Below are 12,985 nucleotides of genomic sequence, written 5' to 3' on the forward strand. Positions count from 1 at the left end.
CACACTCTTCTTCCTCTCAAACAGTGCAAATCTGTACAGATATCTTTATAGGCCTTAAATGTATGGTTAGTTAATGCTTCCAAACATTATTTTAATTAGGTAATTTTCAAAGCAAGTTGCCAGGACTCAAGTGAATGCCCCTAACAAAATGTCTAATAACCTGGATTTATAAATCTTCTTTTGTGCAATGAAAAAATAACCAAAATGCACAAGCAGTTATGCAAGGAAGTTAATGCTGATTTCATTATGATTCCCAACAGGACATTTTCGAAACCACAAACAAGGTATTGACAAATGGCCAGTCTGTACCTGTAAGGGGCGATGGTGACCCAACTGGTGTTGATGGATTCGATGGAAAACTACTGCTGGTATGATCAGGAGAATAAATCTGATGACAGACAAAGAGATTATATATCAATATATGTTATAATACAGGAAAAAAAGCTATTAGGATTCTTTTTCATGTTTTAATTGTCACTCTTGATTCTGGATTGATAAAAAATGCAATTTGATCCTTCAATCACAGCTCTGCTTTATTACACTCAAGAACTTTCATTTTCAAGCAGCTGTCCAAATAAGCACAGTCTGTATTTCATAGTGACACAAGTATAACTGACCTTCCTGCTCATTTAAGACCAGCAGAAATTACAGCCTTTTTGTCTCTGCAGGGGAACGATTCACATAAGAGTTCACAGTACACAGCTAATTATATCAAACAAAACTTCAGGAAAATGCCAATGAATAATGACTTTCCAAACTTTAGAGAGAGATTTTTAGCAGTCAACACATGTTATCTGCTAAAAATTAATCCTTAACAAAATACCAAGAAAGCATTCAGGCTCTTTTATTATTAGTACCTACCGAACAGAAAACACTTGAAATTTTGTTCCTCTTGCACTGTATTGCAGCACATAACATGCTTCTCTCTTATTTTAGTATCAACTGGCCTCCTGAGATACTAAACTTCAACTTACAACAATTCTTTTCTTGCTAATAATGAAATAAAAAACTATTGGTAGAAAAAGAAGACATAATGCTTAAAGCTTTAATTAAAAATTAAAATCTCAAGACACTGGGAAAATTCATTTTATGAAGGGAAATGAATAGATTTAGAGGCTGACTATGGACTTCAGAACATATTTTTATAGGTCAACGGTTCAAACCTGTTTTACTTGAGCAGAGACCAGGATTTGTTAGTCATCAGATGGCAGTTAAAAAAATCTTCACTGGCAGTGTGGTTGATGTCTCTTCTCACAGACAATATGACATTTCAGCATTTAGCTGACAATAACTTCATTAAGTTCCATATTGTATTTTCTGAACTGACAAAACCAGGACCTGATAGACCACATGCTCCTTCCTGGTATATCGTACTTTTCCATTAGAAAAGACCATCAGTTCCCTAATGGAAAAGCTTCCTCCTTTTCATACATGCTAGAAAGGAAATATATTTAGAACAAACTACCTCATACTACCGGAGGAAATTCATGCATTGTACATCAGCATAAAAATAAATCCTGGGTGTCAGTAAAAGAACTGCAGAGAGTTTCAGACAGATAAGATACAGAAAATTAAAATAAAGGCCACAAAGTTTTCTTTGAAACTGCTCATTTTCCACAGGCATACCTGCCGATTTTATTTTGCTGTATTTTATAACAGGGAAAATCTACAATACAGCAAAGCCCCAACTAAAATACGAGGTCAGGATTCATTCTGCATGCAGTCCCTGGCTGCTGTGCTGTTAAATGACCAATGATGAACAACCCTGACACCTTCTGCCAGGCTTAAACGGTAACATGACTCATTTTACTGCAACAAATGAGACTCCTCCTCCTATCAGTCATGGTCCATTCCAATCAGTGGGGTGCCAATATGCCAGGGTCTAATGAAAAGGCTCTTAGACAAAAGCTGCACAATTGAGAGCCTGCAGAGCCAAACCTCGGAGCTGTTAGTCCAATTTTTTAAACACTACAGTGTACATTTCAGTTAGGCTTTGTTATGTTAATGTTATTGAGTCTAAAGCAACAAAGAAACTTAATTCATGAATTACTTTTAGAAGTCAACTTCCCTACATTTTCTTTTCTTTTGTGGAGGGACCAGTGGCTATTTAACTACCGAGACGGTACAAAGGCCTTTACCCTAGCGCTGAGGTAGGAATCAAAACATAAGTTATCACAAAGAGGTCTGATATAATCAACAAAGTTAAACAGTCCTCCTGTTTGATCTCCTCTAAATTAAAGACCAAGTGTTTTGATTTGGCATTAGGCAATGAAATAAACCAGATGTTTCTCCTGCCATATAACCCTCCATGGGCACAATCTTAAAGGGTTATTGTTTGGCAAATGTTCAGGGAAACACATTAGAAATGGCACGAATACCCAGATTTTCTTTTCTTTCTATCTATACTAGTTCATTATCCAAACTAATGCATAATCCACAGGGCTTTGGGAACTTTGTGTAAATACTTTCATGTACAATTCTCTTTCTTGCCTACCCTGAGATTAAGACCACAATTATCCAGGCTTAAACCTAAAATAAAAGAACCTTTGCAAATGTATTATCTGGCCTTACATGTTTAATCACATACTATTCTGTATGGTCTTTAATACCTAAACTGAAGAACAAATGTCGTATCCTCTGATGTTTCACACATGAAAGGCCTATTGTGAGATGTACATCAACAGAATTTTAGAACTAGAAATTCCTCTCAACAGTTGCAGCAGCAGCATTTAAAGCCAAAACAGAAAGGAATACAGTGGCATCTTAGGGGGGGAAAAAAAGGCACGACAATCGCAGTATTTGAATAAAACTTTGTTCAAACAGAAAAATACTCTTGATTTCCTAGCTGTCAAAATTCATGTGTGTCAGCTTCACCTGCAGGAGAGCCCAGCTCCCTCTCGCCCAGGCGCAGCGCTCGCTCGCGCTGAGGAGCGCGGGGAGTGTGCTGGGTGCGCGTGGTGCGGGGTGCGGGGGAAGCAGATGGATGAGGCGAGGGATTTGAAGTGTGCAGACTATGGCATGCACTGATAGAGCAGATGGAATGCATCACCATCAGCTATGACAGAAATGATTTATGGAATGACCTGGCTGCTCCTGCCAAGCAACAACACGGGATGACAGAAACAAGTTTCTATGACAACCAGAGCCCACCCACCAGTTAGATTAAACATTTCTGCCCTGACTTCCACTCGCAATATATTTAGTTTTTCCTCAAAACATCAGCCTGGCTTTCTCAGCTAGTGACTTGGACAAAAATACCTGAAAGGATGAGAAAATCATTTAGAAAAGGAGAGCAGTGGAAAATGTCACTAAGTCCCGCAGGTCTAACTGGCCAGCGTGTCAGACTTAACAACGAAATCTTGTTCCGGCTGCAGAACTGCAGACACCCAAATACATCTGCAGAGCAGTGAACAGCCTGGAGTATGTGAGCACTGCCATTTCCAGGAGGCAAAGCCATCCCCCTTCTTTTCTGACAGGTCTCAAACAGACCAAAAGAGAGCGTTAACTGCCCTCTGGACTCCCAAATTGTTATCTACTTGCTGAATCCCCGAAAGCAACAGGGCCATTTTTCTCCTCAAAGCCAGTAGGTCAGAGTTCTCCTTCCCAATATGGACATTACAGACATTATCAGATCTGGTAATCTTTTAACATATGACCCTTTGAGGGATGCAAGGGTAACAGGATCTGCATGAACATAGACATTTGCATTCACTGGTATGAGGTGAGGGATGCAGAACCCAACACACGGATGGTCATTTAGGGCTGCAAAGTTTGCTCCATACAAGAAATACAAAGAGTTTCCCCAGCCACCATTCCCAATTCTGAAATTTCTGCTGCTGTGTATCAATTACACTTTTATAAAAAGTACATCTGATTGTACTAATGAAAAAATAATTACTGTATGCATGCATATGGAAACAGAACTTACAGTAGATCGAAGATATTTGCCATGTTTTACATTATTCCAACAGGAGTTTAAAGTTTAAATTTATGCATATACAACATTCTAAAGGCTGTTCCATAGATTATAGCTATACAATACAGCACTCAAAACCTCTCAGTTTTGTAAGACCACTGAGAAAACATTTTAAACCTAGAGGCAGGATCTGCTCTAAGACTCATGTTAAAAATATTTGACTTTACTTAAAATCTTACAGAAAAAAAATTAAAATTAACTTTTTGTGATTATCTTTCACTTTGTCTAACCAGCTTTTTAAACCAGATCTGCCTTAAATCTTTTGATCACCTGAAGAAAAAGGAATTCAGAATGAGTCTTCTTCAAATAAAAGCATTTTCACTTGCATTTAAAAAGGACATTTTTCTAGTATAAGAAATTGTACATTGTTTTGACTTCATATCTGGAAATTCCTAATTTGATATTATCAAATGAATGACATATAAATAAGGGATTAAAATATGTGTTTCAGACCTGAATATTCTAACTGCTACTTACAGATGCCAATGCCTTTCCAAGTGCATCACCTGTCTGTGAGCTTCCAGCACCATTTCCTCTGTTTCCTGTAATGTGGAAAGTAAAGCCAACACTTATTTTTAAAGCTGAAATTTTATTTACTTTTATTATTTTATTCATCACATAGAGTTGAGCAACCACTTTTTAAATGGATTTTCTGAGGAAGTCAGTGTCAATAGAATCAGTTATCATTAGACTTAAAAATTTAATTAAAACAATTAGATTTACATTTAGATGTTCTCCTCTTAAAAGTCAAACATAGTATCACCATGATAACTTAAGGGCCAACAAGTGAAAGTAGCTAGAAAAAGACAAATTATTTTCTAGGATCATAGTCTAATTTTAATGAAATATGAAAAAGAAAATCATAATCAGGAAATTACATTATTGCAGCTTATTTCTAAACTGCTATCACTGAAGTGCTGCACATTTAATTAATTCTTAAAACCAAATTCACAGGATAGCTCCTTGTGTGTCTCCTTGCTCCCCCTGCTCTAATTCTCTGTGTTGTACTCTCATCTTTAGTTGAAAAAGTCCCTGAAAAGCTCTGATGCACGGAGCTTTCTGTCACCCCTGCTCTCAGTTGCATGTCAGCAGCTTTGCGTGCCCTTTTGCTCCACACACCATTAAGCCAAGAGGAAGTCTGAAGCCCTGCCAATTGGAAACACAGAGAGGAACTGAATCCTCAGAAATATCTGCTTTGCTGTAGAAGACAGACCCTTCAAAAGCATATCTTCTTTCTCCAATTATCAACTTCTAAAGCCAAAAAATGTATTGAATGTGAATGTAAGTCATTCACATCAGAAATCTAAATAATGCAGTGTTCACTCTTTCCAAATTTGTGACAAACTTGGATTTTCCAGTCTGAATTTCCCATGCAGATTCACTAACCGGGTTCTGTTTAAAGATCTTGGTGTAAAACATGTTCCCAGATCAAAGCTAACATAGTTACCCTAACTTTTAAATTCCACTTCCTTAAAATGAAGCTAAGTGCAAATCCTATCAAACCAACAAGGAGCATCTACAGGCATTTAACTTCTACAGCTGTATCTCAAGTCGAGCAAATATGTGCAAGGAACAGAAGACCATCCTGCAGTTCTTGCTTCCTAGGTGAGCACAGAGGAGACTAAACCAGCCACCATACTGGCTACTCTGTAATCTCTGAAACTGTTAAGAGAGGAATTTACGATGCACTTTATCAGCCTTCCTGCCTTTCTCCAGAGCAGTGCTTTGGTGACACAGCAGCTCTGAAAACTTCAGTGCCAGAACTGCCTACACAGACACACACATGTACTGAACTACGGAGGGACAGTGGCCTTTAAGTCACACACATCCAGTCCCTGAGCACAGGCTTGACTGTGAAAGCAAATAAATGGCGAAGTCTTAAGCTGACTGAAAAACAATTTGCCTTATCTCAGCCATATTGAGGACAGAAATATCACAGTGGTGAATTTTTCCTGATCTACAAGCATGCCATAAATTAAATCTTGCTAATTTTGTGCGTCATGCAGCTCTAAATTTCATTTTCTTGTAAAATGAAAAAAAAAATCAGGAAGAACTTTTTACCCAGGATATTATCTGATCCATTGACAGGTGGAGTGTGTGAGGCAGCTACATAAGGTGAACTGCTGGTACTGCCACGATGGAAGCTGGACATTGGAGGAAGACTGGCATTTATATCTGTAGGTGAGACTGAATGCGGGGGATAGCTCTGGAGAGAAGAGAAGCAGACGTAAGACATTAAGTAGTCCTTAAATAAATGTTGATATTTTAAAATACCAAACATGTAACACCTAGCTCTTTATTACAGAAGAAAGGGACTCATCCAACCTCTGAACAGACCACTACACAGCCACAGATTTTTATTTATACAACAGACATAACTAAAACGACATAAATCTAATAATACACAAAGTTTGTGATTTCTAACTGGGTTTTTAAATGACATACATGAGCAGCAAACGAGAAGTTAATTCTCCTAAGTCAGATCTCCATACACAACTCCAAAGAGATGAATGTGTGCTGAGGCTTACCAAACGGTCGTGTGTGTGCAGGCTGCCGTAACTGCCGGACTGGGACATGTGGGAAGAGGAGCCTCCAAGCATCCCACCATAGCCAGGCTGGCTCATGCCATTGGATGAACTCCAGAGGTCAGAAGAATTGTGGGTCCCATCTTTTTTTGTAGTATTTTTTCAGTAGAAAAGAAAACAAGAAAAATGCATTTACTGAAGAACACTAATTTCTCTGTTCCTTTACAAGATTATTTTAAACAAATACAGAATTCAGTTACTGAGACTAATATCAGTGGGGAAATGGTGACCAGTTTATACTGCATCTTCTATTTTCATACCACCACACTGTTGCTATATTTATTTTTAAAAAACCAAAGAAACAACACAGGCTTTATAGCTGAAATACAATCCAACCACAGCTGAGAAAATACCACGCACTTCTGCTAATTACACAGACCTTCAGTAAGGCCAGATTTAAATCAAGAGTGTTGATAAAAAGTCCAGACTGAAAGAAATAATAAAAAAGGAGGTGGAGGGATAAGAAGTTTGGCCAAACAGAACTCATTATAAACATACACTGCAAAACATCTATTTACCTAAAACAAGCAATTTATAGTCTAAGATACCGTAGCACCACAAAAATATAAAAACATTTCAAAACAGCAGATTTAAGTAGCTGAAATGACTACATTACATAAGCCTCAGCCTGTGTGTCAGTGCAGTTTCCCCTCTGCAGCACAAACTGAAGTGCTCTGTGAATTCCCGTACTGAGACACTGAGCTCAGTGTGCTCCAAACCCTCACCAGACTGCAGCACAAGCTAATTGTGTGACGTGAGGCTGAGGAAATGGATTCTGCTCTTGTTTCGTTCAGTGCAACTCCCTTTTTTCTGGCATGCTAGATATACAAGCATTTGAGAACATAAGACTGTTAGCTGATATTGTACAGTCAAATTCCAGAAGAGTCAATAAGCCCCCACCTCATTTTTCTCTATCACTCCAGTGTGCTGCTCTGAAGCCTCTACAAATCAAAGGATGGGAATTCTGTCCATCTGGCCTGGTGTGTAATCCCTTTAAATTTCAGTCAGCAGTTAATGTCATGAGAAAAACTTTACATCAACAGACAGTTCCCTTCATCTAACTGTTTCAAAAGTATATAAAACTTAACCATAGGCTCTAGCACAATATGCTCTCTTTACACTTCTCTGTTCACCCAGTAAAACAGTGACTGCAGATTTCTGCCTGAAGGACAAGTGACATTTTACCCACCTTGCATAAAGAAAGTGCTAGCAAACATACTGCTCGGTGGCTTAGGAGATGGGTAACTTGGAGATTCTCTGTTGAAATCATCAGAACTTGGGGATGGTGCATACACCTACATATTGGAGGGCAATAAAAGCAGGTTAGCAATAACTGGGTGTCGTGCATAAAAAAAACCACAACAGCATACAGATATAGAGAGAGAAAGCACAAATAAAAAAAGAACAGTGTAGCAAGCCGCAGCATTTGTTGCCCTTGTTTTATTTGCTTTTTAGCAAGTTGCCACAGTACAGAGGAACTACAGTAGAATGATCCTAACAACACACTTTCTGGTGTGCCAACTCAGCCAGGTGGCCTGATAAAAGCCTGAATGCTGATTTCGCTTTCTAAGTACATGACTCGCACAGACTTGTTGCTCAAGATAAAAAAGCAAGATAAAACAACTGGGCCCCAAACAAATTTTATTTTAAAACAACTGTATGCCTATTTGAATATTTAATTAGCTGGCATCCCAACAATCAGAAAGAAAAGAACATCTAGTGACAAATGGGAAGGTTTTAATGCAGCCGTTTTATCATCCATTCAGAAACTCGCACGCCTTTGGAGAGCCATCAGAAATACACGCATGCATGTCCTCAGGAATAATCTTAAAACTGCAACAGCAAGCTTGTAATTTTCACACTGGCCTAGCATTAAAGAAAAGCAATACTATTGTTTTCTTAGTGTTAACACACCAGTGGAATGCCCGTTCTCAACTTGGGAGCAACAAATATTCTTTTCAAGTTAAAAACATAAGATGCCAAATAAACATAATGGCTCAAAGTCCTTCACTGCAGCAACTCCAAGAAGAAATATAAAGTGTATTCAGGAATAAGTTCAGTAAAATGAACAAGGCCCAGTATTCACACAGTCGAGGATTTTACCCATAATTAGTTGTTCTATGTTGAATATTGCAATGATTAGTGTGTGTTAGAAGATAAATTAAATAAAAAGCAAACCAACATATAGAACAGCAAAAAATATAAAAAAATCTAACATCAAAACCGGAGCATCTTTTTGCTATGAAGTAAAAAATGTGGTATTTTTAACTGTTTATCTTATTTGTTAAATACAGATGATTTAATAGAAACCTATATGATGAATAATTTCACAACTTCAAAGCTTATATAATGCAAGTTAAAAAGAGCACTGTGCCCTAACATTCAAAAGTGATTATTTTGATCCCCTCCTATGCACGTACAGACACACATATGTTTCTACGGCATTCACAACTCTCCCTGCTCTTTCTGAGATGTTGTTTACCAAGCAAGAGAAGGGCCAGGAAAACCAAGCCAACCAACAAAAAAGCCTAAGTTCCCCTAAAAAAGAACCATTGTCCTCCCAGAGGCTGACTGTTCTCATAGGGACATTGAGGATAGTGAAGTGGGCAAGTCCCGCTCCATTTGCATCCCAATCCCCCTCCTCCCGCTGCCGAAGGCTTTTGCAGCCCTGCTGTTGTGGGAACAAATGGCCGGGATGTGCCCGAGCCAGCGCCTCTGACATCACCCGCACCCGGGCACTGCGCTCTCGGCCTCGCTCCACAGCAACACCATCGCAGCAAAATCGCGGCAATTCCACAGTGGTGGAACCGGGACAAGGGCACAGGGCACGGGCACAGGGCACAGCTGTCGGGATGAGCCCTGTAATGGAAAGGGCAGCAGGTAAACAGACACCTGGTTAGGAGGAGTCAAGTGCAAAACTCACAACTTTAAGTTACATGCTTGTTTACCTTTGGTTTTTATTGAAAACAAATGAATTTTTTTTTCTGAAAGGAAGCTTTTCGGAAAGCTGCTCAATATTTTACTCGAAATTTTTCAGTTTATGAAATAGACGTAAAATAGAGATGCTTACCAGACCTGAGTGACAGAATGACAATACATCCTGAGCAATGTTCACAGTACATATGTATTTACTCTATATGATGAATGCATGTATATTCCATGCCTGGGACATATTTTAACAGAAATGTCACTCTGTCAAATTGTAAATACTCGCACTCATAAGACTGCAAACATATTAGGTAAAACTGGGCTTAATTTACAAGTTCTCTGTTGTGCAGAATAACACAGCATATGCTATAGCTGATGGATAATCTATCACTGTCACAGGACAGCAGTGGAAACAAAGCTTTATGACATTTAGCACTGCCATGGAGATGTACACTGATTAATGCGAAGTCACCTACAGTGACGAATTCTACTTCTTTTAAACTGCAACGTTATCTATGAGATTTGTAAATATAAGCTTCAGACTGAAATTTTAGCATTTTACATAATTGGGTGATTTATAAAAACTGATTAAATGCTATCTCAAAAGGGGAATTAAGAACTCCAACTAATGTATAATTTACAAATATGTATGTACAAGCCATTAACATAATAAAAATGTTATGAATTATATAAACGTAAAAGAGGCCCTTCCAAACAGCTACATGAAAGTCTTAGCACAGACACATAACTTCATATAGTTTCTGCTTGTTTTGGTATCTTAACTATAGCTTGCAAAAACATAGCTGCAATGTTATGAAGCTGCACTTGTGCCAGTCTAGATTTTTCAGATCAAAGGGTTCTTGCGGCGAAACACAACTGATGTGGTCTCAAAGACTTCATTAACTCCAGATGTGGGGAAATAGCCAGCCAATTCCACAAAAGGAGCGAGTCTCTTTTAGTTACAATCAGAACTACCCACAAATTAAAACCAGGCCTCTGATGTCATCTGATCACCTGCAGATGAGCGCCGGGTTTTTTCTGATTAATGACCTAATCATAATTTTTGTGCTGCGTTACTACAAACAAAATCTAAAAGCAAAGGAGAAATTTTACTAAAATTAACCCAAAGTCTATGAGATGTAAAATACAAAGGTTTTCAACAAGAAAGTTGACAAAAAGGATGAAATTTTATTTTTAAGCGGGGAAGCAATGCATCAGGAAAGCAGCCTGCTCACTCTGAAAGGCACACAAGCAGTGGGACCCCCACCCAGCCAACTGTACCCCTGTGGCTGCTGGCATGGCTGTGCAGCAGCTCCCCAGTAGGATTTGGTGTCCTACTTAAAGGGCTTTCTCTTCTGCAACAGCTGAGTAAGGCAGTTAAAAATATGACGTGGCTGATCAAGACGGCCTCTTTTAGCTATTAAACTGATAACACTGACATCCAGGAGGCATCAAACCAGTTTTTCCTGGCTGACATTCCCACTAAGACAAGGAAGGAATACTGTTAAAAGGTCAGCCTGTTTGCAGTCTCCTTGAAGAGGGCTGTCTCCAGCAGGTAGAAGAGGAGCCCATCTTCAATCCCCTCAAAAGCACTGTGCCCAAAGGCACCGAACGTGCCTCCATGCTGACAAGCAAAACACTCTCCCATTATGAATGGGAAATTCCCTTCCGATAAACGCAAGCCAAAACCAGTTTTTTTACATGACTTATCAAGTCTTGGACTCGACTTTTCTGGAGCTGTGCTAATATATACATCAACCCTAACACTGCAGTGCTCCTGAAGGGTTGATAGCCTCCGCTGAGGCAAGCAGGACAAACGAGTTGCAGAGGATGACAAGTCAGAGACCCACATCAGTCTCTCCTGCACCCTGAATTGGTTTATGTCTCTCCAGCAGGAAAAGAAGGATGACAACTCAGATTTCTTTTATCTGGGGTAGTGATGGGGTCTGATTCAGAGCTGAAGAGATATTAGATGTACGACATCAGATTTTTGATTTGGGTTTTTTTAAAAATGTGTTTGATTTGTTTAACCAAAACAAAAGCACCATCCCAGTTCTGAAATCTGCCTTGGTGATTACCACAGGTAATGAACACTACCATGAAACTTATATTGACCTAATATATCTAAAACATTACTCACTGTTGCTTCTATTTACTAATACGAGTGCCAGTAACTTCAACAGTAATTTGAAGATCTGGATTCACCAAATTTTATGCTACATAAAACTTCCAAGTTTTGTTCTATAAATGCATTTAATAAATATAACACTTGGAGTCCTGTTGGCATCCATCCTCTCAGGCAATTTTCCTGTTTCAAATTCTTAAATATTTATCAATGTTTAATATTAATGTTAAAAGCAGATTAAAAAACCAGCAGTGAAGCAACCAAACTTACTTCCGATGAGCTCATGCTATCTCAAGACCAAGGCTTCCATCACACACAGTGTTTATGAAATTATGAATTATGTTACTCATTTAAGCATAGTTATTAGCAATTCTTGGAAGTTCAGGAAAATATTTGTCAAGCTGCTTGAGACAGAATTTTTTGAAACCAGTAAAGATGAATAACCTATTCTGTAGCTTGTAAACTCTGCTAAGTAGCCTATCTGCATTCCATCAGCATCAGTCATGCAAGTGCGCACTGATGAATGATTTGTACATGTGGCAGAACTTTACAGAGTATTATCTGCAGGTTTTGCAGCAAAAGCTAATTTTGCTGAAAGGCAGTTCTAGGAAAAGGAAACTTGTTTTCATGTTTATTGTATTTCTGACAAAATCATGCACTAAAACTTCAGGAATGTAGAATATTAACTACAGTTTTCTATACTCATCTTTACAGCAAGACAGAAGCTTCAAAAACGCAACCAAACGCAAGATCCAGTCTAAAGCCTTGTCTGACTGATATCTAAGCAAGATGATAAAATGAAGAGCCCTAGTGTACTAAATCAGTATCACCACATCTTCAAAGATACTTTTGTTTCCAACACCAGGTGTAAAGGTCCATGTTTTTAAAAAACCTTTCTCACCATCCAAAACGAAAATAAAAGACTCCTTTAAGAGAACAGTCCTGTCTGCAAATCAAACCATATTTTTTAAGGATTATATAAAATTCAAACTTCTTAGAGTAGCTAAACTGAATTCCATCTTAAATAAATGTTTATGCAGTTTAGGCATGCTATACATGCCTATTTGGGTATTTTTGAAATGCAGAATCCCACTGTAATGATACACAGCACAAGCACTTCCTAGCTTCTTCCCTAGGGAATGACAATTTTAAAGTCATGTTAAAAAGCGAGAGACGAACTTAGCAAAAATCTCAAATTCAGTAATGAGAAACCTTTTGGCCTGCTTTGTTTTTTTATTATTAGTAGTAGTATTAGTTTTTATTTTTATTGTAGTGTGAACTAGAGAGGGGAAGAAAAAGAAGGTAAGACAGCAAAAACAACATTAGGAAGAAATATGTGTTTATATAGTGCTTTAAGATTCTTTTTATATT

General features: G+C 38.3%; 1 protein-coding gene across 12 annotated transcripts in view; it reads right to left on the reverse strand.

Annotated features, from left to right (window-relative positions):
* Positions 1–12,985, reverse strand: part of TCF12 (transcription factor 12) — a 158,672-nt gene that overhangs the window by 21,684 nt on the left and 124,003 nt on the right. For all 12 annotated transcript variants that reach the window (XM_039723404.1, XM_039723408.1, XM_039723402.1 and 9 more), the window contains 5 exons: positions 7,751–7,856; positions 6,505–6,644; positions 6,038–6,182; positions 4,454–4,518; positions 310–388 (listed from right to left, as the gene is read on the reverse strand). In XM_039723404.1, coding sequence (XP_039579338.1) covers positions 310–388; positions 4,454–4,518; positions 6,038–6,182; positions 6,505–6,644; positions 7,751–7,856 — 535 coding nt within the window. The remainder of the gene's footprint in view (positions 1–309; positions 389–4,453; positions 4,519–6,037; positions 6,183–6,504; positions 6,645–7,750; positions 7,857–12,985) is intronic.

The sequence above is a fragment of the Passer montanus genome, unplaced genomic scaffold, assembly GCF_014805655.1.
Source record: "Passer montanus isolate IOZ18808 unplaced genomic scaffold, ASM1480565v1 scaffold5, whole genome shotgun sequence".
In the NCBI taxonomy this organism is placed as follows: domain Eukaryota; kingdom Metazoa; phylum Chordata; class Aves; order Passeriformes; family Passeridae; genus Passer; species Passer montanus.